Source organism: Eleutherodactylus coqui, chromosome 6 (genome assembly GCF_035609145.1).
Source record: "Eleutherodactylus coqui strain aEleCoq1 chromosome 6, aEleCoq1.hap1, whole genome shotgun sequence".
Classification (NCBI taxonomy): Eukaryota; Metazoa; Chordata; class Amphibia; order Anura; family Eleutherodactylidae; genus Eleutherodactylus; species Eleutherodactylus coqui.
Genome location: NC_089842.1, coordinates 147931932 through 147957939, shown reverse-complemented (window position 1 = coordinate 147957939; position 26008 = coordinate 147931932). Strand labels below are relative to the sequence as shown.

Genomic DNA, 26008 nt, shown 5'->3' with positions numbered 1-26008 from the left:
AATCTAACGTTTGTGCGCCCGTTCAAATGCCCCAGGCCTGGTGCATATATGCCAAGGCTGCAATGCCGCTGGGCAGGGATTCCGGGTAGAAAATAGTTCTAGGACTATCTTTGATGCCAGGCGTAAAAGCGCCTGGCGATATATTGGCCGGCCGGACCCTTTTACGTTGCAGGAATACGTCTGTGTGATCTGATGCATTGGAATCCAATGCATCAGATGGTAGCGTATATTGGGCAATTGTGAAAACGCCAGCCAATATACGCTCTTGTGAATAAGCCCATACAGAAAAAATCCACAACATAAATTGACCCGAGAAGTGGATTTTATATTCACAGCATGTAAATTTATGCTGTGGATTTTCACAATGGATTTCACCTCCATGAGTGACCGGAAGGAAATCTATACCAAAATCAGCGTGTTACAAGTCAATTGTAACACTTATTTTGATGCCGATCCGTACCAAAATTTGTAGAAAATCCACTACGCATAGTTAAACAGTGTCATCAGTTACATTTTACCACCATATGTAAATTTTCTATAAAAGTATTCTCCAGACTGTAAATGTTTCTATTTTTTGCCTCATGATTTGCTTCTTCTTATATATTTACATGTATTAATCATAAGACATAATTAGAATTTGTACAATGAGTCTTTCTGTCCAAAGTATTTCTTCATCATGGTAAAGGTTTTAAATATAGAAAGAGGAATACTGCCCCCTACACACAGCCTATGTTCATTACACCTTAAATAGAGGAAATCCGACTAAAAGTGATCTAAAGCCTTCAGCACACTAGCTTGTGTTTTGTCCCATTAAAAACAGACTAAACTTGGACAGCATACGTGTTTTTACATGGGCACACAGTGAAATAAACCTCATGGCATGCACTATTCTGACATATATCAGGGCATCCAGCCCCTTTCTCCTTCAGCTTCCTTACCAGTCTAGTGCCTCCCACAAATTTCCTTTGGTTGGAGCTCACAGATCTAAGCTTGTGAAAAGGCTATAATTAGAGATGAGCGAGCGTACTCGGAAAAGCACTACTCGCTCGAGTAATTTGCTTTATCCAAGTATCGCTGTGCTCGTCCCTGAAGATTCGGGTGCCGGCACGGAGCGGGGAGCTGCAGGGGAGAGCAGGGAGGAACGGAGGGGAGATCTTTCTCTCCCTCTCTCCCGCCTGCTCTCCCCTGCTCCCCGCTGCGACTCACCTGTCAGCCGCAGCGGCACCCAAATCTTCAGGGACGAGCACAGCGATACTCGGATAAAGCAAATTAGAGCGAGTAGTGCTTTTCCGAGTACGCTCGCTCATCTCTAGCTATAAGGATACGTTCACACATCACCAATTTGTTGCAGATTTTGTCACAGATTTTGTCACAGATTTTAGTTAACATGACTAGATTTTCCCAGGGTCAAAGCAGGATAAAAAAGGTGTGGTCAGGGGCGGGGCTTATCAGACATATGATTTTACCTCCGTCATTATAAAAAGTACATGGCCATTCCAAAAAAGACAGGGAGCAAATTCTGTAGCATTTTTGTATCCAAAAAATAGTCAATACCCGTATCATTGGTGCAGATTTTGACTGGAAATCAGCGACATATCAGCAGCTGATGATGTACTATACGGCACTCCCCCTAACCTCCACCGAAGGATTCCCGCTGCTTGCACCCCTGTGTGGCCTCACTCCCATGCTGTTACACAGGGGTGAGTATCGCTGGCTTTCTGACAGAGCAGCCAGCAGGGTTTGGGGCAGCTGGACGAGATTTCTCTCCTCGCTCTCCCCCGGCCCTCTCCATTCACTTAAGAAATTCAGCATTTTCTCATGAAAACCCATGTCAAAATCCGCACCTACAGATAACGCAGCACTCACTAGAGTCTTTCAGGAGGCCTGTGCCAGGGCACGATGACGGCCTATGTATTTTGAGGTAAGCAATGTGGCTACTAAAATTAGCTGCGGATCCTCACCTATGATGCAGATTTATATAAGGTTTCAATGCAGAAATTCTGCATCATGTGAAAATAGACATCCGCTAAAGGCTTATTAAGACGCAACGATAATCGCTCAAATGTCAGTTTGAGTGACAGTTTTGAGCGATCATTTTGCATAAACTCTTAAGTAGCTACTCAGCTACTTAACAGTTTATTATTGTGTAAATGAAGCCTTTTGCTGAATGCAGATAACAGCTGGAGGTCTGTTATCTGCATTAAGCTCCTTTGTTCTCAAGCGGGATAGTAGCTAAAAGAATACTATCAGCGCTACCTACAGAGAACTCAATGTGCGGTTCTGATAAGACACATCGCTGACTTCAAGCTGGCTTGAAGTCAGCGATGAACGAATAGTGCATGAAAAGTGCATGATGGGCACATGTTTAGAAGCAGCAATTATTGCTCAAAAAATGGCTTTTGAGTGAATTTTGGGCGATAATCATTGTGTCTAAATGGGCCTTTACAGTGATCCAGCCCTAAATGTTGCCAGTAGTGCTTTTAGCAATATCAGATGACAGACAAGGCTTTCCTCCCAATTGTCTTTTTCAGCTGGATGCTAGGCTTCGTATATAGATTATATAATATGAATAGCAGTTACTGGAGTATAGAATCTCTCTCAATCTCTCTCTCTATACATACACACACACACACACACAGTAGGTATACAGTGAAATCTCTCCAAAAGATCACAACTTTCTCTAGACCAGATCTTCTGTGTGATCATATGCTACGATACTGACCAAGTTCTTTGAGGATCCCTTAGCTAGGTGATGGTTTTTGAATGCACTTTTGGGTTGCTGTATCAAAGACGTTTCACATATATGCATGTATTTCACAGTACATTGGGAATTCATTCTTCTTCCTGGCTCTGAAAAACAGTTTTTATGCAAATCTCACTGGCACAATGAAAGTTCTCAGTGCAGATGGTCAAATATCTGTTGAAGTAAAATCACCAATGAAAGATAAACTCCAGAAACAATATAAAACTATCCAATGAACGGACATGAGCCCTGCCTGTATTCAGTCTCAGTTTGGATTGAAAGAGCATCCAACAGAAAATACCAGTGTAGGAAATACCCTGCTGTACTTGCCAGGTTCAGGGATATCTCATTCTGCTACAGTAAATATAGACAGACAGCTGCTGTTGTGGAAGCATGCCTAGCACTGCACTGCATTGGGAAAGTCTGCAGATCCTTTCACTTTTTTTTACATTTTGTTATGTTGTGGTCTTGTACAAATTTTAAAAAAAAAGTTTTCCCCCATCATTCTGCACTCAATACCCCATAAAGACAAAGTGATAACAGATTACTAAAAAACTGTACATTTTTAAAAAATGAAAAACATTTTGCATTGGCATAAGTATGCAAACTCTTTGGTATGATACTTGATATTTAGCTCTTGGGGCCTTCCATTTCTCATGATCATCTTTGAGATGTTTCAACACCATGATTGGAGTCCACTTGTGGTAAATTCAGTTGATTGGACATTATTTTAACATAAACGCCTCTATCTATACAAGGCATCACAGCTCACAATGCATATCAAAGCCAAAACCAAACCATGAGGATCCCAGAATTGCCTGCAGAGCTCAGAGGCATGATTGTGTGGAAGCATAAATTTGGAGAAGGCTACAAAAACATTTCTGTTGCTTTCCCAAGGGGCCTCTATAATTCGTGAATGGAAGAAGTTTGGAACAACTAAGACGCTTTCTAGAGCTGGCTGACCCAAGTAATTGGGGGAGAAGGGCCTTGGTAAGAGAGGTAACCAAAAACCCAATGGGCACTCTGGCTGAGCTCCAGAGATCCTGTATGTTAGATTCTAGTATATTACTGTGTCTCTATATTATTTAGAGACCATACATTGACAGCTACATAGTGTGTAGTGAACCCTATATTTTCTAAAAGTAATTTGGAATCCTCAAGCTGGGATTTGGTATTCTTCCACAGCTGCAAGAACAATGTAGTGATGGATCCTTTTCAGTCCTAGAAGTTGGCTTTGCGGAGCTAAGCACCTGAACTTCGTCTTCTCAGGCAAGTTGTAACTATTACAGTACCTGAAGAGTAAGAGTGTATTCACAAGGGTTTGTCCCAGTAGGGCATATGAATGTCATGGGGTGTTCATCTATTAGCCAGACCATCTATTATGTGGTTGCACACTGATTTGATTAGGCACCACAATATCATGATTGCATGAGCTGCCACGTGAGGAGAACAGTGTAAATACCCATACCTGCCCCAGCTAATAGCCGATGCCCAGGGGATTCAGCTGCCAAAGCCACAAGCAATCTACTGAGCACCAGTGGATCTGCAGTCAACAGAATTGTTCAGATGGGACAACCAACCTTAGTGCATGTTCACACTTCACTGATTTGCTGCAGATTTTCTCACAAATTGTAGCATTGCTCCACAAAAAGACTTCAATCTTTCAATTGAATTCAAATTGAAGGAATGAAAAGTGCTGCAGATCTGAACCAAACCTGCAGCCAATCAGGGAGGCATAAACATTGTGGGGCAGTTCAGGAGCGGTAAAAACCACACCAAAAACACTTTACACATCTGAACGGTCATGTCTGCGTGCTGCGCAATATGCGGGAGACTGATTTGCTTTTTCCGTCTTGCAGCATCGCTACGAAAGAAAAATCGCCCATGTAAATATAATCATTGCAAATAATGTGTTGTATTTTCGTGCGTCTCACAACACACAAAATGCGCACAATTTTCTCGCCTCTGTGAATGATCCCTTATTTGCAATTGATGTATTTACATGGGCGCCGCGTGTTCTGTTTGCGTGCAAGTCTCATACAAGAGCAAAACATGGGGTCTCTCTCTTTTTTAATGCGTGTGTTTTAATACACACTTTTTCAGACTTTTTCCCCTTTATCTTAAGGGAATATTTACACAAACCATTTTTCTATCCGATTCTTGGACCAAAATTTAAAAAATTGGTAATAAGTCAGATGCAACTAGAACACGTTCACTTCAATATGAATATTCACAGGGACTTTTTTTCCCTTCTTTTTAAACTTGAAGGGGGTGGGGGTGTGAGCACAAATATGAACGCCATTCTTTTGAAAAAAGTTAACAATTTTTTTGACGTTCCCTTGGAACGCCTCACCCGTTGTTTTCAATTGGACCTTTAACCCCTTAATGACATGGCCTATTTTGGCGTTGAGGACCAAGTGATTTTTTCGTATTTTTCCATTTCCATTTTTCAAAAGCCATAACTTTTTTATTTTTCCGTGGACGCGGCCGTATAAGGGCTTGTTTTTTGCGTGGTGAGCTGTAGTTTTTATCGGTGCCACTTTTGGGTACGTAGACAATGTCGTTAAATTTTTTTAAATTTTTTTTATGATAACATGGAGATAAACTGCATCAATTCTGCCATAGATTTCTTTTTCTTTTTTTTCCAGCGTTAATCATGCAGCATAAATGACACACAAATTTTTTTCTGCGGGTCGGTACGGTTACAACGATACCAAAATTGTTATTATTTTTTAGGTTTTTACACTTTTTTGCAATAAAACCCCCTTTTTTTTGGAAATCTTTTTTTTTCTCTATAGCTGTATTCAAAGTCCTGTAACTTTTTTTTTTTTATGTACGGAGCTCTATGAGGGCTTATTTTTTGCGAGACGAGCTGTAGTTTTTTTTGGTACCATTTTGGTGAATGTACGGCTTTTTTGATCACTTTTATTGCACTTTTTGGGAGGCAAAATGCTAAAAATTAGCATTTTGCCTCTGTTTTTTAGCTTTTTTTTTAAACGCTTTTTGTCGTACAAAATGAAAAGTGTGTTCAACTTTTTGTACACGTCGTTACGGACGCGTCAATACCAAATATGTGGGGTTTTCATTTTTTTCCCCTTTTTTTATGCTAATATTAGAAAAAGCATAAAAAAAGGGGTTTTTTAACATTTTTTTTTACATTTTTCTTTTCTTTTTTTTACACTATTTGAGTCCCTCTGAGGGACTTGCAGCAGTATGCCTATGATCGCTGTGATAAGGCATGGCAGAGCTACTGCTCTCCCATGCCTTATCGCCTATACAGCGATTATAGGCACAGGCAATACAGGACGCCAGTGTCTGTAACAGCGGGGCGGCGCATCTCTGATGCCCCCCCACTGTTGCAGCGGGACGCCGGCTGTGAGTGACAGCCGGCTCCCGCTGCAGGATAGCGCGGGATCTTATGTGATCCTGCGGCTATCCCCAGGACGTACCGGTACGTCCTGTTGCGGGAAGTACCAGGCTCCCAGGACATAACGGTACATCCTGGAGCGGGAAGGGGTTAAAGACATCACATGCCACTCGCATTATGCACACGTGAGTGCGATGTGATGTTTCCCATTGAAAACCACTTGCAATCCTGCAACACGCTTGAAACACGTGCCTGAGGATTGCAATGTCACAGAAGTGAAGCCAGGAGTTTTTGAATGAACGCCTCACATCTGCGTGTGAAACGCTAGAGATGAGCGAGCACCAAAATGCTCGGGTGCTCGTTACTCGGGACGAAATTTTTGCGATGCTCGAGGGTTCGTTTCGAGTAACAAACCCCATTGAAGTCAATGGGCGACACGAGCATTTTTGTATATCGCCGATGCTCGCTAAGGTTTCCATTTGTGAAAATCGGGGCAATTCAAGAAAGTGATGGGAACGACACAGCAACGGATAGGGCAGGCGAGGGGCTACATGTTGGGCTGCATCTCAAGTTCCCAGGTCCCACTATTAAGCCACAATAGCGGCAAGAGTGGGCCCCCCTCCCTCCCAACAACTTTTACTTCTGAAAAGCCCTCATTAGCAATGCATACCTTAGCTAAGCACCACACTACCTCCAACAAAGCACAATCCCTGCCTGCATGACACTCCGCTGCCACTTCTCCTGGGTTACATGCTGCCAAACCCACCCCCACCCCCCGCACGACGCAAGGTCCACAGCGCACACCAAAGTGTCCCTGCGCAGCCTTCAGCTGCCCTCATGCCACACCACCCTCATGTCTATTTATAAGTGCGTCTGCCATGAGGAGGAACTGCAGGCACACACTGCAGAGGGTTGGCACGGCTAGGCAGTGACCCTCTTTAAAAGGGGCGGGGCGATAGCCCACAATGCTGTACAGAAGCAATGAGAAATATAATCCTGTGCCACCGCCATCAGGAGCTGCACACATGGGCATAGCAATGGGGAACCTATGTGCCACACACCATTCTGTCAAGGTGTCTGCATGCCCCAGTCAGACCGCGTTTTTTAATAAATAGTCACAGGCAGGTACAACTCCGCAATGGGAATTCCGTGTGCACCCACAGCATGGGTGGCTCCCTGGAACCCACCGGCTGTACATAAATGTATCCCATTGCAGTGCCCATCACAGCTGAGGTAACGTCCGATTAAATGCAGGTGGGTTTCGGCCCACACTGCATGCCCCAGTCAGACTGGGGTTCTTTAGAAGTGGACACATGCAGTTACAACTCCGTGTGGACCGACAGCATGGGTGGGTGCCAGGAAGCCACCGGCGGTACATAAATATATCCCATTGCAGTGCCCAGGACAGCTGATGTAACGTCAGCTTTAATGCAGGTGGGCAAAAAATTAATTGGATTACACTGTAGGTGAGGGCCCCAAAAAATTGGTGTACCAACAGTACTAATGTACGTCAGAAAAATTGCCCATGCCCAACCAAGAGGGCAGGTGAAACCCATTAATCGCTTTGGTTAATGTGGCTTAATTGGTAACTAGGCCTGGAGGCAGCCCAGTTAAAATAAAAATTGGTTCAGGTGCAAGTTTCAACGCTTTAATGAGCATTGAAACGTATAAAAATTGTTTACAAAAATTATATAACTGAGCCTTGTGGGCCTAAGAAAAATTGCCCGTTCGGCGTGATTACGTCAGGTTTCAGGAGGAGGAGCAGGAGGAGGAGGATGAATATTATACACAGATTGATGAAGCTAAAAGGTCCACGTTTTTGATGGTGAAAGAGAACAATGCTTCCATCCGCGGGTGCAGCCTATGTATTGTTTAGGTATCGCTGCTGTCCGCTGGTGGAGAAGAGAAGTCTGGGGAAATCCAGGCTTTGTTCATCTTGATGAGTGTAAGCCTGTCGGCACTGTCGGTTGACAGGCGGGTACGCTTATCTGTGATGATTCCCCCAGCCGCACTAAACACCCTCTCTGACAAGACGCTAGCCGCAGGACAAGCAAGCACCTCCAGGGCATACAGCGCGAGTTCAGGCCACGTGTCCAGCTTCGACACCCAGTAGTTGTAGGGGGCAGAGGCGTCACGGAGGACGGTCGTGCGATCGGCTACGTACTCCCTCACCATCCTTTTACAGTGCTCCCGCCGACTCAGCCTTGACTGGAGAGCGGTGACACAGTCTTGCTGGGGAGCCAGAAAGCTGTCGAAGGCCTTAGAGAGTGTTCCCCTGCCTGTGCTGTACATGCTGCCTGATCTCTGCGCCTCCCCTGCTACCTGGCCCTCGGAACTGCACCTTCGGCCACTAGCGCTGTCGGATGGGAATTTTACCATCAGTTTGTCCGCCAGGGTCCTGTGGTATAGCATCACTCTCGAACCCCTTTCCTCTTCGGGTATGAGAGTGGAAAGGTTCTCCTTATACCGTGGGTCGAGCAGTGTGTACACCCAGTAATCCGTAGTGGCCAGAATGCGTGTAACGCGAGGGTCACGAGAAAGGCATCCTAACATGAAGTCAGCCATGTGTGCCAGGGTACCTGTACGCAACACATGGCTGTCCTCACTAGGAAGATCACTTTCAGGATCCTCCTCCTCCTCCTCAGGCCATACACGCTGAAAGGATGACAGGCAAGCAGCATGGGTACCCTCAGCAGTGGGCCAAGCTGTCTCTTCCCCCTCCTCCTCATCCTCCTCATGCTCCTCCTCCTCCTCCTCAACGCGCTGAGATATAGACAGGAGGGTGCTCTGACTATCCAGCGACATACTGTCTTCCCCCGGCTCTGTTTCCGAGCGCAAAGCGTCTGCCTTTATGCTTTGCAGGGAACTTCTCAAGAGGCATAGCAGAGGAATGGTGACGCAAATGATTGCAGCATCGCCGCTCACCATCTGGGTAGACTCCTCAAAGTTTCCAAGGACCTGGCAGATGTCTGCCAACCAGGCCCACTCTTCTGTAAAGAATTGAGGAGGCTGACTCCCACTGCGCCACCAATGTTGGAGTTGGTATTCTACTATAGCTCTACACTGCTCATAGAACCTGGCCAACATGTGGAGCGTAGAGTTCCACCATGTGGGCATGTCGCACAGCAGTCGGTGCACTGGCAGATTAAACCGATGTTGCAGGATGCGCAGGGTGGCAGCGTCCGTGTGGGACTTGCGGAAATGTGCGCAGAGCTGGCGCACCTTTCCGAGCAGGTCTGAAAAGCATGGGTAGCTTTTCAGAAAGCGCTGAACCACCAAATTAAAGACGTGGGCCAGGCATGGCACGTGCGTGTCACACACGACCATGCCCGGTTGGAGGCTCAGCGGCGCAAGCCAGCGGTCGGTCTGCTCTGTCAGACCCTGCAGCAGTTCGTGGGCCGTGTGCCTCTTATCTCCTAAGCTGAGTAGTTTCAGCACGGCCTGCTGACGCTTGCCCACCGCTGTGCTGCCATGCCGCGCGACACCGACTGCTGGCGACGTGCTGCTGCTGCTGACACATCTTGATTGCGAGACAGAGGTTGCGTAGGAGGAGGACGAGGAGGAGGAGGGTGGTTTAGTGGAGGAAGCATACACCGCCGCAGATACCACCACCGAGCTGGGGCCCGCAATTCTGGGGGTGGGTAGGACGTGAGTGGTCCCAGGCTCTGACTCTGTCCCAGCCTCCACTAAATTCACCCAATGTGCCGTCAGGGAGATATAGTGGCCCTGCCCGCCTGTGCTTGTCCACGTGTCCGTTGTTAAGTGGACCTTGCCAGTAACCGCATTGGTGAGGGCGCGTACAATGTTGCGGGAGACATGGTCGTGCAGGGCTGGGACAGCACATCGGGAAAAGTAGTGGCGACTGGGAACTGAGTAGCGCGGGGCCGCCGCCGCCATCATACTTTTGAAAGCCTCCGTTTCCACAACCCTATACGGCAGCATCTCCAGGCTGATAAATTTGGCTATGTGCACGTTTAACGCTTGAGCGTGCGGGTGCGTGGCGTCGTACTTGCGCTAGCGACGGCTGGACGGTGCGCTGACAGACATTGGTGGATGGGGCCGAGGACAGCGGAGGTGAGGGTGTGGGTGCAGGCCAGGAGACGGTAGTGCCTGTGCCCTGAGAGGGGGGTTGGATCTCAGTGGCAGGTTGGGGCACAGGGGGAGAGGCAGCGGTGCAAACCGGAGGCGGTGAAAGGCCTTCGTCCCACCTTGTGGGGTGCTTGGCCATCATATGTCTGCGCATGCTGGTGGTGGTGAGGCTGGTGGTGGTGGCTCCCCGGCTGATCTTGGCGCGACAAAGGTTGCACACCACTGTTCGTCGGTCGTCTGCACTCTCAGTGAAAAACTGCCAGACCTTTGAGCACCTCGGCCTCTGCAGGGTGGCATGGCGCGAGGGGGCGCTTTGGGAAACAGTTGGTGGATTATTCGGTCTGGCCCTGCCTCTACCCCTGGACACCACACTGCCTCTTGCAACCTGCCCTGCTGCTGCCCTTGCCTCCCCCTCTGAAGACCTGTCCTCAGTAGGCGTAGCAAACCAGGTGGGGTCAGTCACCTCATCGTCCTGCTGCTCTTCCTCCGAATCCTCTGTGCGCTCCTCCCTCGGTCTTACTGCCCTTACTACTACCTCACTGACAGACAACTGTGTCTCATCGTCATCGTCCTCCTCACCCACTGAAAGGTCTTGAGACAGTTGCCGGAAGTCCCCAGCCTCATCCCCCGGACCCCAGGAACTTTCCAAAGGTTGGGCATCGGTCACGACAAACTCCTCCAGTGGGAGAGGATTCGGAACCCTTGCTGCCCATTCTGGGCAGGGGCCCGGGAACAGTTCCTGGGAGTCTGCCTGCTCCTCAGAATGTGTTATTGTAATGGAGTGAGGAGGCTGGGAGGAAGGAGGAGCAGCAGCCAGAGGATTCAGAGTTGCAGCAGTGGACGGCGCAGAACTCTGGGTGTTCGATAGATTGCTGGATGCACTTTCTGCCATCCACGACAGGACCTGCTCACACTACTCGTTTTCTAATAAAGGTCTACCGCGTGGACCCATTAATTGTGAGATGAATGTGGGGACGCCAGAAACGTGCCTCTCTCCTAATCCCGCAGCAGTCAGCTGCGATACACCTGGATCAGGAGCTCGGCCTGTGCCCACACCCTGACTTGGGCCTCCGCGTCCTCGCCCGCGTCCTCTAGGCCTACCCCTACCCCTCAGCATGGTGTATTACCAGTACTGCAGAAACAGAACGCTGTAATTAAATGTGCCGCTTATTGGCCTGTGGTTGGAGGCTGACTTCGCTTACGGAACGCCAGGAAATAATTTTGCGCAAGCCTGCTGTAACACTGAGCTGGCTGCGTATGAATTAGGAGGACAACTACACCCAGCACAGACCCAGTACACTGAGGACAGTCATAGGTAGCCCAAATAGATTTTTTTCCCCAAATGTTTTTGGAAAGGCCCACTGCCTATATTCAATAAATTTTTGTCTTCTGTCCCTGCCTCACCGCTACTGGCCCTGGAGTATGTAAAATAACTGCAGACTGTTGCACTGTGGACAGGAATACAGCGGTGATGTAACAGCCAACACAGAGCCAGGAAATAATTTTGCGCAAGCCTGCTGTAACACTTAGCTGGCTGCGTATGAATTAGGAGGACAACTACACCCAGCACAGACCCAGAACACTGAGGACAGTCACAGGCAGCCCAAATAGATTTTTTTCCCCAAATGTTTTTGCAAAGGCCCACTGCCTATATTCAATAAATATATGTCTTCTGTCCCTGCCTCACAATATATGTCTTCTGTCCCTGCCTCACCACTACTGGCCCTGCACTATGTATAATTACTGCAGGGCGCAATGCTCTGCACGGCCGATATACAAAAAAAAAAAAGTGCAACACTGCAAAAAGCAGCCTCCACAGTACTGCACACGGTTAGATGTGGCCCTAAGAAGGACCGTTGGGGTTCTTGAAGCCAAAAATACTCCTAACACTCTCCCTATAGCAGCTCCGGCACCAGCAGCACTGTCCTTGTTCTCTGTCAGAATAAATCTGTGGCGAGCCGCGGGAGGGGCCGATTTTTATACTCGGGTGACACCTGATCTCGCCAGCCACTCACTGCAGGGGGGTGGTATAGGGCTTGAACGTCGCAGGGGAAAGTTGTAATGCCTTCCGTCGTTCTATTGGCCAGAAAAGCGCGCTAACGTCTCAGAGATGAAAGTGAAAGTAACCCGAACATCGCGTGGTACTCGTCACGAGTAACAAGCATCTCGAACACGCTAATACTCGAATGAGTATCAAGCTCGGACTAGTACGTTCGCTCATCTCTATGAAACGCACATTGGCAAGCGCGATATCGGGCCGGGTTTCTCGTCCCAATATCTCATTTGCCCATGTGAATGTAGGCTAACAGTAGAGGGTGCCTTCATGCAGGCAGTTAATACTGCAGAATTTCCACAGCAGAATTTGCTGCGAAAAAGCCGCAGCATTTACAGTGCAAGCCATGTGGACTCGATTTAAAAGACATTGCTTGCACAAAGCAGAAGAATACACCATGGATTCTAGATCTGCATTACAAAGGTTGAAATCTGCATCGATTGCATAAATTGGCATGCTACAAAAGCCGAAACACTGGCAAATCTACACTGCAAGTCAATTGCCACTGCGGATTTTGTCTGCAACATGTGGGTGCGACGTCTGGAAATACCCTGCGCACGGCTGGGACTGTAAGACACTGCAGATTTTCTCCAGTAAATGTAGTTGGGGAAAACTGAAGCATTTGTGTGACCATGCCACCAGTCTCCTCAGATCCCTAATAAGCAAGATTTCTTTAATGGGGACTAAGGCCTCATGTCCACTAGGAAATTCGGGCCTGCGCGGATTCTCCATGGAGAATCCCGCAGCAGGTCCCTCCTTTCCCGTGGACATGAGGTCTGAAAATTGAATTAACTCACCTGTCCGGACGCTGCGGGTTCCCGTCTATCGGGGCCGGATCTTCTTTCCCCCTGCCTGGGAAATGTGCTCGGCGCGCCGTGCACTCTTTTAAAAAAAATTTTTGAACTCCTGTTCTATTGCGCCGGAGAGCAGAAATTAAGCTGAGGGTGTACCGCGGATTCGGTGGGCTGCCATGGAAGCCTGCGGGAGACGCGCAGAAAATGGAGCATGCTGCAGGTGATTTCCTGCACGTATGATCCGCATGTGTCCAATGCATCCCTATGGGCGCGGATCACCCGTGCGGATTTCCTAATTCTAATTGTCCAGTGGACATGAGGCCTAATAGTCATTAAAAGCATAATGGATTTCTCTAGAAAGTCCCATGTCATAGGATGCAAGGGGGATTCCAGCTCCAGCCAAAATTGTAGGAGTTGTTACGGTCTAAGCACAGTTCCTCTATGCAAACCAGGAAGGCATGTGTATCACCACACAGGCAACATTTTGGTTAGCAGCACCAAAAACTTACTTTTGATTCCTGTCAAAGTTGGGACTAACCCAAATACTTGTAGTTCTCCATTTAAGCCATTCCAAGCTTGTGGGCAGAAAACCATTTCCTTCTCTTCTCAGACAAATGGCACAGAATATACTTCAAGTTTTCAACTGTCAGATATGTTCTGTTTATGCCCTATATTGTATGTCAAGAGTTAAATTCTGCAGCATCCATGGGGTGTGGATTGGGAGCAGAACTCTTCTACTCCAGGTAAAGATATTTGAAATCTCTTCCACATGGCTTGTACTGTAAATTCTGTGGAGTTTCTTGTATCAAGGTGGTCACTTTTGCCTCTCTCCCAACCACCATATGAGAGCATTTTTTTTTTATAAAGGTAATCATTCGAGGATACAGATGTGTTGTGTGACTGACTTGTTTTCTGATTTGCCGAATAACTTTTTTCTGCGGCTCGTCTTTTTTCAACTGCCCAAATTTATCTTCTTGCAACGTTGCATTCCCGTAGTGTTTTTAAGTTTTCATCCACGCAGCTGTATAAAGGACTTGTTTTTATTAGTGCTATAAACTACCTTTTGAAAGCCTAAACAAGGCAACCAAAAAAAAAAAAAAAAGGCATTTTGGCATTGCTTAGTTTTTTTTAAAACAATATACACCTAACAGAATAAATGTGTTCATTTTATTGTATGGATTCTTACAAATGCAAATATAGCAGTTTTGACATTATGTAGAGGTTAATCATTTTTAACGAAATTAAAAAGGACTCCAAGTAACAAAAAAAATTTAATTTTTTTCTTTAAAACACTTTATATTAACCTTTTTCTAAATCAAGATAGAGGATTTGCTGCTTAGTGGCTGCAGTGTGCAGTGAGGCAGAAGTCTGACATTTACAGGCTCTCTGCTCACCACTGGTTGACAGCTATCTCAATATTACTGTGCATAGAGAGAAGACTGTCAATCACTGCAGTGCTCGATGAACCAATAACAGCCATTGAATTAAATGGCTGTGATTGGTTCTCAAGCGCACTGGTTCAGCCAATTAATGCAGCACTCGATGAACCAATCAGAGCCAGCGCGTCCTGGAGACAGGATTTATGAACCCCCTGACCAGAAACTGGTGGCTGCAGACTGCAAGTATGCCAGAGCATCAGGGGGACTGCAGCAGAGTGGACAGTGCCCTGCAAACATTATCAATTTACCAATTACAGTAAGAGGGAGGACTATAGTTTCCTTGTATTAAGGTCTGGATTGAAGTAATGAAACATGGTACATGTTTCCTTACGGCTTAGAAGACTCAGTGGCAGTTCTACAATTTCCCGCTCCCCCCCCCCCCCAAGTTATCCCTTTCTCTGTTTAGGACCTTCATCCGTTAACCAAGGCAGCTACAAAGAGTATCTCTAGCTGTGGAGGACTTTGTATGTTGTGTGTATGATAGATCACAATGAGAACTATGTGATTCTTCCGCAGTGATGCGGATGGGCAATTGAACACATACAGCTAGTTATAGCCGATTACTTATTTCCATCCCAGGAATCCTATTTCAATGTGTTTTGAAATCACAAAACAATGCACTCGCCCATAAACTGTTTATTTCCAAAATGCTCCGTTCTCCAGATGGTCATTCCTCTGCCCTCTATTTACTGCTCAGGAAACAGACCACCTCTTCTATGGAAAGAAAGAGTACAAGGGTAGCTGGTGACCGGGAGCGCATGCACACTGGGTCCTTGTTCTCCAGATTGAAATGAAAAGCGTATGAGCCCTGGCCTCATCTGCCATTTTTTTTCCACAGAAGGTGATCTGTTTCCGTGGCATCAAGCTATAAACAACCAGAAGGCATAAGAATCAATATCTGGAGAACGGAGCATTTTGGAAATAAACATCTTATGGGTGAATGCATTGCTTCAAACACATTAAAAGGGGTATTACCATTCCTGGAATCCTGTTTCATAGTACCTTTACATGGAGCTACTATAGTTCAGATCAGCGTTTTCCAAACTTCAGTCCTCTCAAACCCCCAACAAGTCATGATTTGGGGATATCGTATTGAGAACACCTGTAGCAACATCTGAGGCGCAGACAATTACTTAACCTGTGCCATTCTATGGAAAATCTTGAAAACCTGACATGTTGGGAGAGTCAATAAGCCTGGAATTTGGGAAACACTGGTTCCAATAGTTGCTCAGAAAATTTGCTACAGCATACAGCTGCTTGCTTGCTTTTACACACAGCAGTGATGAAGCAGAAAATTCACTCACCAGCCGCCGGCTCCGCTCTGCGCATGAGCCGGCTGCCCGGCAGCCGTCACATGAAAGTCGGGGCTGCGGGAGAGGTGAGTGCCCGCGCTGCTCTCTGCAGGCGCTCAGGTCAGGTCCCGCTGCGAGTGATGATTAGTGATTTTTGCATGGAGGTCCCATTAAGGGGGACCTCCATGCAAAAATTGTTCACAAGTTGTTTAAATATGAACTGACTCTGCACCACATGACTTGATAAACCAGTGACTTTTTGTTTTGTTTTTTGGAAAGCTGAAACAAAACTAGCGACTTATTGCTTGTCACCTGTTGGTGGCCATAGTTACAGCAATCGCTCTTTTGAGTGATAAGTCAGCCCATAATCAACCATTGTCAAGATACCTTTATCATCCTTGCTGTGATTAGCTTAATTTGTAGAAGCCCTTCTAACAAAATAATCGTCCAGATCAGATAATGTTTCATGATAAACTTTTTGAAAGGGTTTTCTTCTAGACGTCACAGGCAAAGAAATGTGTATTTTAACAGGATTTCACTTTATTTTGAACAGTCCATTTAAAAGGAAAACCTCCAATGTTCTTAAAAGTAAAGCAAACATTATGTTAAAAAGCCGCTATAAAGGACAAACTGGCACTGTCAGCATTGTAAGAATCTGTCTTCCGTAGTTACAAATTTCAGAGGGAAAGCGTCAATTATTAATGTTTGTGATGGCTAGAGGGTGGAAGAATACTAAAGCAAGCCTGCTACATGATTTCTGCTGCGATGAGAGCAGGATATGATAGAGGGAGAGAAGCCGAGCTCTGTGATGTCATTTGGAATAGGATTTAGGGGTAAAAAAGCAGCAAAAATCCCAACAGGACTGCTAGGAGAGACCGTGAGACTATCGCACCCTGCTCTCAGATGGAGCAACATAAATCAAGACTTACATGTTAAAGTGACAACCTAATGAGTTGCCAGGAATGCTAGGATCCTTTTAACACCTTAAGGATATGATCTAGTTTGGTACTTGATGCAGAGATTTTTTTTGTGGTTTCCTCTCCAAATTTTGAATGCAGTAACATTTTTCCATCGACCTAGACATGCATTTATTCTGTGGGGTATAAGTATGGGGATTCCAAATTTTCACACAATTTTTAAGTTTTACTACTTTGCATTAAAAAAAAAAAAGTGAACCCTCTGCTGTACATGACGGAGATGCGGGGTAGTTATGAAGCAGTCTTGGGAGCCGAGCCCTTTACATACCCGGCAGGTTGGGGTTGTGTAAAACAGCTGACACCCACTGCAAACAGCCAGGATCAGAGCTAGCTCCAAACATGGCTGTTTAACAGCTTTTACCGGTTTGCGTTGTCAACCCTTACCGTGGCATGTAAACAGATAGCTAAAGGGAAAAGTCCCCGCAATGCAATCGCTGGGTGCCATGGTAGTTGTGAGCCTCATGCAGGATCCCAGGGCTGCCATGTATTTACTGACTTGTGGAAGGGCTTTACATGTGAATGTTGAATATACTCCAGTATTACAGTAGATCGTAATTTTAAATATTGAACTTGTGATTGTTTGAACACTTCTACAAGTCCCCAAAAAGCAGCTTAAAACAAAAATAAATATTGTTTTTTTATATTTGTCAAAAGAAATAAAAAATAAAGAAATTTAAAAAAACTTGCCTCTGAAACAAAAGCTCTACGTGCATGTGTACAAAAATTACGTTTGTAGCCCTGTTCCACACTGAAAATTGAATAGATAGCGGTTGTGTGTACCCAAAAATGGTAGCAATAGAAACTACAGGTCGCCCTGCAAGAAAAGGAGCCCCCCCCATTGTCAGAAAATAAAGGCATGGGACTCCTAATATGATAAAAAGTTGTTGTTTTTTTTCAACCCCTCCAGTAGTAAAACAAAAACAAAAAAAATCTACATAGTATTGCCATATTGCTTGTACTGACCCATCAAATGAAATTAGCATGTCATTTTTGCCACACCATGAATTTCACCTCACTTATATTTTTAAAGGTTTCCCACTGTTATATGATGCATTAAATGGTACCATTAAAAAAAACAAACAAACAAACAAACACTCATACAGCTAGGTCAACGGAAGAATAAAAAGTTTATAAATCTTGGTACACAGGGATGAAGAAAAAAAAAAGAGGAAAAAAATATGTCTGGGAGTTAAAAGTCTAAGGCCGCCACCATCCCCACCTTCCCAGACAGAGACCACTTTTCAGTGCAATTTTGGGTGGCTGCCTCAGAGTTTCCACTGTAATTCTAAAACCTTTTAGTATTTTCCCCTATCTTTTTTTAATCCCACTGGGGAAACTTGAATTTCTAATCTCTCGATTGCAATACAGAACTATTGCAGTGTATTATGTCAGCAGTGTAGTATGCCGGTCATCATTAAACTGACAAACAGGCAGCGTATTAGGCAGGGTTTCTGTACATGGCAGAATTGGGGGCATTGTTAGGCTCTGGGCTGACATAGCAACCCACCGGCACTCCATGATCGTAGAAGTGGGCACCTGATGGAGTGACAGCGGTAGCCCCCCTTCCTCTTTAAACTCACAAGTCAAAAGTCTGGTACCCATTATCTACTACCCTGGCTTTAGAAGGAGGTGTCAGTTGTAATATACAATTGGCACCTGCAAGTTCTCCTGCATTAAGCATCTTCCTACCGCAACGTAATGTTAGTTCTGTGTCAGTATGGCTTATTTTTATTAAAAAAAACCCAGTAGAATAATCAAGCATACCTCCCATAAAGGCCGAGCTTGAAAGTGAACTGAATATAGATAGAATACTACAGTGATATCTGCAGGGAGGAAGAAAGGGGATATTGCAGGCCTAACACAGTTTCTAAAATGCACCCATGTTAAAACTGACCAAAGGGTACAAGCCTGGGTTTCCTATATGACAAAGCAAAATAGAATACAAGTGGCCCTGAGAAGCACGCCGGGATTCTTGGACAGTTTGACTTTCACTGCAGTGGTTAGATATTGTGTGTGAATAGGAGCCAATGAACTCCTAGTCACACAATGCAGTAGCAGCAGTGCAGTTTTCAAGGCTTTTTTTCCTTTATATACTCATTGTAAAAAAAAAAAAAAAAAAAAAGTAATAAATCCATTCCCTAGAAGGAGTTGTCGGAATCAAAACTTATATGTGAGTGTAATGTTGATCTAAGTAAGGGATTACAATATCAGAGCAAAAGGATAATTTATTGCAGAAAACTGAACACTGGAAGGGGGAAATCTAGTACCCTGTTGGGCCACCTCTAGCTGGGATAACAGATGTTATACGGGTGGGCGGAGGCATACTGGTTCTGTATCCTGCAGCATATCGGCCCACATTTGTCCCTTGTACCACTACTAGGGGTGAGCGACTTTTGTATGCGATCTCCCTCCCAGAACATCACACCAGCAGTGTGCCACTCTGTGGCAAAGGCAGGATTGAGGCGCTCACCCCTAGGTCTCCAGACATGGCCATCAGTGCCCAAACTAAACCTGGATTAGTCGCTGAAGACAACCCGGTTCCATGCTATAGGAGTGCAGTTTTGCCATTCATGACACCACTGCAAACGGAAGAGACGGTGGGCAGGTGTCAAAAGCAGTATAAGTAATGGGCTCTGTAAGACCAAAATGTCCTTCAGCCAAGCGCCTGGAAAGGTTTCCAACAGACACACAAGGGCCTGTAATGATGGTGCCACCTGTCTCTAGATGGCGGACAACCAAACAGTTGGAGCTGCTCATGCTTGTCGGACAATCAAACAATTCTCTACTGGTGGTCTGTCGAGGGCATCCTGAGCCTGGTAGCCATGTGTGCAAGCCCCCACGCATCCACTGGTCCCAACACCTCCTAACAGTCTGGTCAGAACAGCCCAGTTGGTGCGCAAGTTGCTGATATGACCTTCCAGATTCTTGAATTCCAATAACGCGCCCCCTCTCAAACTCTTAACGGGGTGAAATCTCTTGTCTGCGTCGTAGAGGTATCTAGTGGTCAACAAGCTCTACACAAGCGGAAAAAGAGGTCACTACACACAAGGAGCCTCTGAGAGCCTTTCTATAGGCCATGGGTGGAACCCCTTTTAAGGACTCAGGTGGGAAGACCGTTCATCTAAGGACGCCACAACTCTAATCATTTGTATATCTGCCTGAGATGTAACCGTGTGCAGAGTTTTGCAGTAAAACGACATCTTCTAGAGGCTAGATTTTTTTCTGATAAAGTGTATATTGCATCATCCATATCCCTGGAGGTTGTGTGTATTTGCTTCAATGGGGAAACAAACATTTATAAACTGTACCTAGCGCCAATTCGTGGCAATATCACTTCTTGAAACTATTTCTACAGGTTCTTTTCCACAGGCAAATTGTCCATAGTGAGTGCCAATCAACGATCTAGTACGTCAGTCGGCACTCCTTTTGTACAACGATCATTTGTCCCCAGTTTAAAGAGCAGCATTTTCACGATTTACATGAGGCAATCTGCTGCTGGCTAACTACATTTTTAGGTCTCCATAAGAGATGTGAACAATAAGAGAGGGTTTTATTGTTTGTCATTCAAAATCACTGAGCATGCCGATACAGCAGAATGATCGGGGACGAATGTTCATGCGAATGATCGCCCGAGTGATCGGCGCCATGTGTAAATGGCTCTTTAAAAAAAAAAAAAAGACAAACGCAATGCAGAATTGTCATCCTGAGAAACTAAATCAAAAAGATGTCTGATGTGACCAACCAGATAAAACTGAAGATCTGTATGAAATATAGACAAATAAAACGTAAAGGCTTGTTCACAACGATGTTCAGTTTGGAACCAGTCGCCAATTTCTGCTAGAAAACAGGACAAAAAAAGTGCAGCAAGCTGCGTTATTTCATTCTTTAAACTCCGGCAAAGTGGCGGACTGCTGGCCGGAAATTGAACAGACCCCATTATAAATCAACAGGAGACAGTTTTGGCCAAGGGGTGCTGTTTTCCGGCTTACTGAACGGAGCAGGAAAACGGAATCCCCAAACACTGATGGGAAAGAGCCCTAAGGACACATCCTACGGACCAGTTAAGTTACTTATACTTTGCCTTAGGGAATAACAGAGGAATGGCAGACAATCCTAAGAAAAAGTGTCCAACTTTGTTATTTAAGGTGTATATTGCAAGTAGGAACTAAAACAGACATGTCAGGAGAGAGGACAGATCTTCTAAAATCTTGGTTAGCCCTTGAACTTGCCAAGGCTATATGAAGGGCGGTGTGTCTGATCGCATCCAAGTAAAGCTCTGTTCACACTTCATCAAGTTTTTCTTTTGTTTCATCACAGAAGCAGAAAAACCCAAATAATGGAGTGCTGGATCCACCATATATGGCAGAAACCAATGGCGCCTGAAAGACTCCAATGACTTATAATGAGGTTTCGCCATGGCGGCTGTCATACAGGAAGAGTATCACTAAACACTGTGCTATTATCAAATATGACAGAGCCTCTGGCGGAAGTGTGAGCAGAGTCGAAAAGGTACCTTTTAATGGGATGACTGTCCCAATGACTATCGCCTTTGAGTTTTCACGTAGAAGCGGTGGTAGTTTAGTGAATGGAGGACAAGGAGGGTGGAGATCCCTTCTGGCCACCGACCTCCATTCACATTGAACAGGCAGTCGTTCAGAGATTAAAGAGCTCCTGTTTACCCTGAGCGAGACGTCACTTGTAAGTTGCTTAGTGCCCTGGCACTGGCTGTTTGTACACGAGACCACTTTCGCCGAACGTCACGGTTTCAAGTGATTTAGACGATAATTGCCCTGTGTAAAAGGTACCATAACTCCTTCATTAAAGAAGTGCTATTCTTTACTTACTATGCCAATTCACATCAACCTGATGGGATGACGCTGTAGGAATAAGTATTCTTCCAGGTATAAAAAGCCCATCATGTCACGTAGCCGTCCATGGATCACGTGACCCAACTAATAGGACAATCAAAGATTATAGGGAAGGCTCAGATGGAGCAATATGTAACCCCCGGTTAGATCTAACAGTTGATGTACAAACCAAAAAAAAAACAACTTTCTAGTCCCAGAATGATAATTTAATATCATTATGAATTTTAGTGTATGTGAGCTAATTATATAACCAGTACACTATTATAAGGGGAAGACTAATGTTAATATTTTAGTGTTTGTGAGAAAAGCACAAGCTATTGCTTTACAACTAGTTACTGCTAGCCCAATACAGCCTCCAATCTAAGTGAGAAAAAGCATAACTTCAGATTGTCGAAATATCACCGAGTAATGAAATAGAAATGTAGAAACTGCTGCGGGGGGGACATGTCATTTCAAGTTTGGAGGTGGAGGATGTGCCACAGCTGTAAGCCAATATATCAAATCTGGCTATAACATAGGCTTTACTCGGATCCTATAGTACCTGCCAGCTGAGCAGCATAAGTGCCAAGAGAATGGGGAATAAAAATTAAAAAAAATTAAAAAATTTTAAGTGCAAACTAAAAATGGAGGTGGTAGGAAAGTCTATGTAAGTAAGTGCAAGACTTGCTTTAGAGGAGGCTAAAGTAAATTCTAGCTGGCGGAAGATGGTCTACTGCATTACAGTTATGTCTGAAAGGGGGAGGGTGTCGACAAAGCCTTGCAGAACTGCACATAGTGATATTGGATTCACTACACCGACAGAACTAGGGAGGTAGTGGACCTCATAGCACAACATTTAGCCGCCTCTGTATTAGAAAATACTAACTTTTTATAAAAGTTCCACAACAGCAGGATTAGTGCGAAGTCCAGTGGCTCAGTCACTGCTTCACGAGACTAAACTAAAGTATCTCTGTACATTTACATCTAGCACATGACTTGCTCGGAAGTCATTGTCACATATAGAGCCTTGGAGGGGAGTTACTTTATAAAAGTCATCATCCCAGGAGGTAAGAAAGCTCCATTTCGAACCTTCTTACCAAACTAAAGTTCACCTAAACCAAACCAGCCCAAAACAAGACAAGTATGGTAAAAGCCCCAAGAAAAGGAGACTTATCCCTTTCTACTCATTAGCCCAGCTATAAATAAGTCACTGTAAAGCTGTTTATCGTTCCCCAGCCTCAAGTCTCTTGTCTTTAAGACATTCAGGGTAAGAAAACCTTCTTGGGGTTAGTTGCAACGTTTGCATCATCTACTTCGGTAACATCAGAAAGGTCTCTGATGCAGATGTGGCTTTCCATCCATTTGCAGTGCCTTTGCAATAAGGAGGTCGGAGGGTCTCGGGTGCACACTGTCCTGCAACGGCTACTCGTGAACATCCCAAATCTCAGACAGTAGAGGTGGCAGCTTTTTATCCTGAAGGCGGAGGGCAAACACCTGTTCTGAGTGCACGCTGCTGAGGGTGCGCAGGCTGACCAACTTCATTAACATACGAGGAAACATCAGGTGATCCTGCAGAAGAAATGTAGGGAAAAGAAAAAATTCTGGTTATTCTTCTTTTCAAGTTGTCACCTATCCCCCCATTTTACACACGAAGATGCAATATCCCATTTCTGTATGGAGAGGGGAATGGAGTGCTGGTCACAGATGTGCAGTAGCGGCTCCATTCCTCTCAATGGTGCAGACACATGGCCGATCGCAACGCTCGGCTGTCTGCCTCATAGAATGGATTGGAGCAGCGCTGCCATTGCGATTAAAATGGCTCATCTATGCAATTCTGTGAATTGGAGCCTGCAATACATTGCACAAAGCTGAGTCACACTGCATGCAATTAATTTTGTTGTGGAGGGCTGCATGTCAGACCAAAAAGGCCTCTAAGTATATACGCCGATATACGTTGTGCTAAGATCTAAAAATTATATATATTATTATACATATATTATACATGGTCCCCGTCTTCTTCAATGCAGTCATGTGCACATGGTGTGTCTCATAGCTCTTGCATCGAGATGATGCTACTTGACAGAATTACTCAGATCAATGAAAAAATATATATCCATAGTCTTAACAGACCACCACTGCCATCTGCAGGCTATAAGGTGGAAGTACTATCAACATTTGGTTTTAGTTTCAGTCCTAACTTTTTTTTCGGCAGGCTTCCTAAACTATTTTTCAGGTCTCCAGATTGGCATGAGACTCCGGAGTGAAAACAAGGAAGCAGAGACATCATGAATGAAGCCTCTGATTGATCATCATAGGAAAACCAAGTGTGTTGGGTACAAATGATTCTACGTAGCTACCTGAGGTCGCTTGATACGAGTATAGGAATGCAGAGCTTCCACGTATGGTAACTGGAGGGTTTCCACAAGTTGATTGTTCTGTACATTTGGTCGGTCGGCAGAGAAGATGTTTATCGCGATAAGGAGGGCATATTCTGCATCGTCCAGCTGCATCTGCCTCATGCCACGTGAAAACTCAAAAATGGGGTTTATGAATTCCACCTGTAACCCTGGGGCGAGAAGATAGTAACAGTCAGTGGACCACTTCAACAAAGCAGTATCACCCAAGCCATACTCTTACCCACCCTTCTGGTGGCACCTATCACTTAGAAGCTGCACGGTATTAAGCTAATCAGGTGGAAGGTAATGCGTACATTTATAAGTTACAAGGACAAAACACTATTACAGACTGCATGCAAAAAGGGAAAATTCAGTTTCCTGAGGAGCGTTCTGGAGCTCTACTCAGCTTCCATCTGCAGCATTTCCTATAGGAACTGCCAGGCATTGCATGGCAGCCCTGCTCGGTCATGTTATTATGGCTTTAGCTGCAGTCTGAAAGAGGAGTGTAAAACTAAGTATCTGCTATGTGGCTCCACTGAACTGGAATTGGTAGACTCCTGTTCACCGTATAGGTGGCATTTATGGCATATCCTATATGGGATGATACCACACGTAACGGATACAATGTGGCCAAAAACTGCACCGACGTAGTTTTATCGCAAAGCAGCAGTTTTAAGATTGATTTCTAATGGGAAGTAAACTGTAAACAGCAGTTTCACTTGCAAAATTCTGCGGCCCTCAATCAATTGAAAGACTTTGCCGCAAATTAGATCTCGCGAGCGGAGAAGCACTGATTCGCCACTTGTGGACGCCAACCCTGCGCTTTCCTTAGAAACGCTATGGAAAGCTTCACACAGCTTTGCCGCCGGCGAATCATCACCCGTGGACAGGAGCCCTAAGTGTCAAATATGTGTCAGAATAGTCGTGGGTTTACAGGCAAATTCGGCAGCAAAAAAACGCCATATGAACATACCCTTAGGTTAAATTCCACACAATTGACACAGATTTTGATGCAGAATGTATTAAAAAAAAAATGTATAAATATCAGCGGCAGAAAATATGCTGCAGGTTTATGTGTAAGGCCTCCCTCACACAGGCGTTTGTAGAAACGAAGCGTTTTTCAGCACTGCGTTTACGGCAGATTTCGCCTGGTAGCACCGCTAAGTCTGCTGATAAAAGAAAGAAATCAATACTCACCTAGCTGGTGAAGTCGCTGTCCCCAACGCCGCTGTCGGGACCATGTGAAGCCGGCCGTTTGGCTAAGCGCTGCTGAGTGACAGCTGGCTGAGCCAATCAGAGCCAGCACTGGATGCGTCCAATCACAGCCATTCAATGACTGAATGGCTGTGATTGGAGGCATCCAGCGCTGGCTGTGATTGGCTGAATGGGCTGTCACTAAGCAGTGCTCAGCCAATCAGAGCAATCTCTTGTTGGAGGCGGGAATTTCCAATCCCCGTCAGAGAAAAAGTTCCCCTACTGGCTGACAAGTCCCGAGGACGCCGCCGAGGACAGGGACATCACCTGTAAGGGGAGTATTGATTCTTACTTTTTTTTTTTTTACTCAAGCAGTGTAGCTAGGGCGTTTAAGGTTGCCAAAAGCCCGGTACCAAGATGTGCCGCGTTTTCGGCAGCGTGGAAACTGCTGCCCATTCATTTCCATGAGCAACACAGGGCTGAAAACGGCCATAAATAGGACATGCAACGCTGTCAAAGCCTTGTGTGAGCAGCCCCATTGAAATGAATGGGAGCGTTGTAGCTTTGTACAGTGTTTAGCGCGGTGCTGAAAAAGCAGCGCTAAATGCTGTACAAAAACGCCAGTGTGAGGGAGGCCTAAGGCCAAAGGCCTCCCTCACACTGGCGTTTTTGTACAGCATTTAACACCGTTTTCAGTGCTAAATGCTGTACAAGGCTCCCACAAGGCTGAAAACGTGGCATTTCCAAACGCTGCATTTTGAAAGAGTTGCACGTTTTACTGTTGCCCGTTTTCAGCTGTGCGTCTCCCACTGAAATG

At 45.4% G+C, this 26008-nt stretch overlaps 1 protein-coding gene across 3 annotated transcripts in view; it reads right to left on the bottom strand.

Annotated features, from left to right (window-relative positions):
• Nucleotides 1-16295: 16295 nt before the first annotated feature.
• Nucleotides 16296-26008, bottom strand: part of LOC136632769 (oxysterols receptor LXR-beta-like) — a 56671-nt gene continuing 46958 nt past the window's right edge. For all 3 annotated transcript variants that reach the window (XM_066607913.1, XM_066607911.1, XM_066607912.1), the window contains 2 exons: nt 23959-24167; nt 16296-23170 (listed from right to left, as the gene is read on the bottom strand). In XM_066607913.1, the coding sequence (XP_066464010.1) occupies nt 23024-23170; nt 23959-24167 (356 nt within the window). In that variant the 3' untranslated portion in view covers nt 16296-23023. The remainder of the gene's footprint in view (nt 23171-23958; nt 24168-26008) is intronic.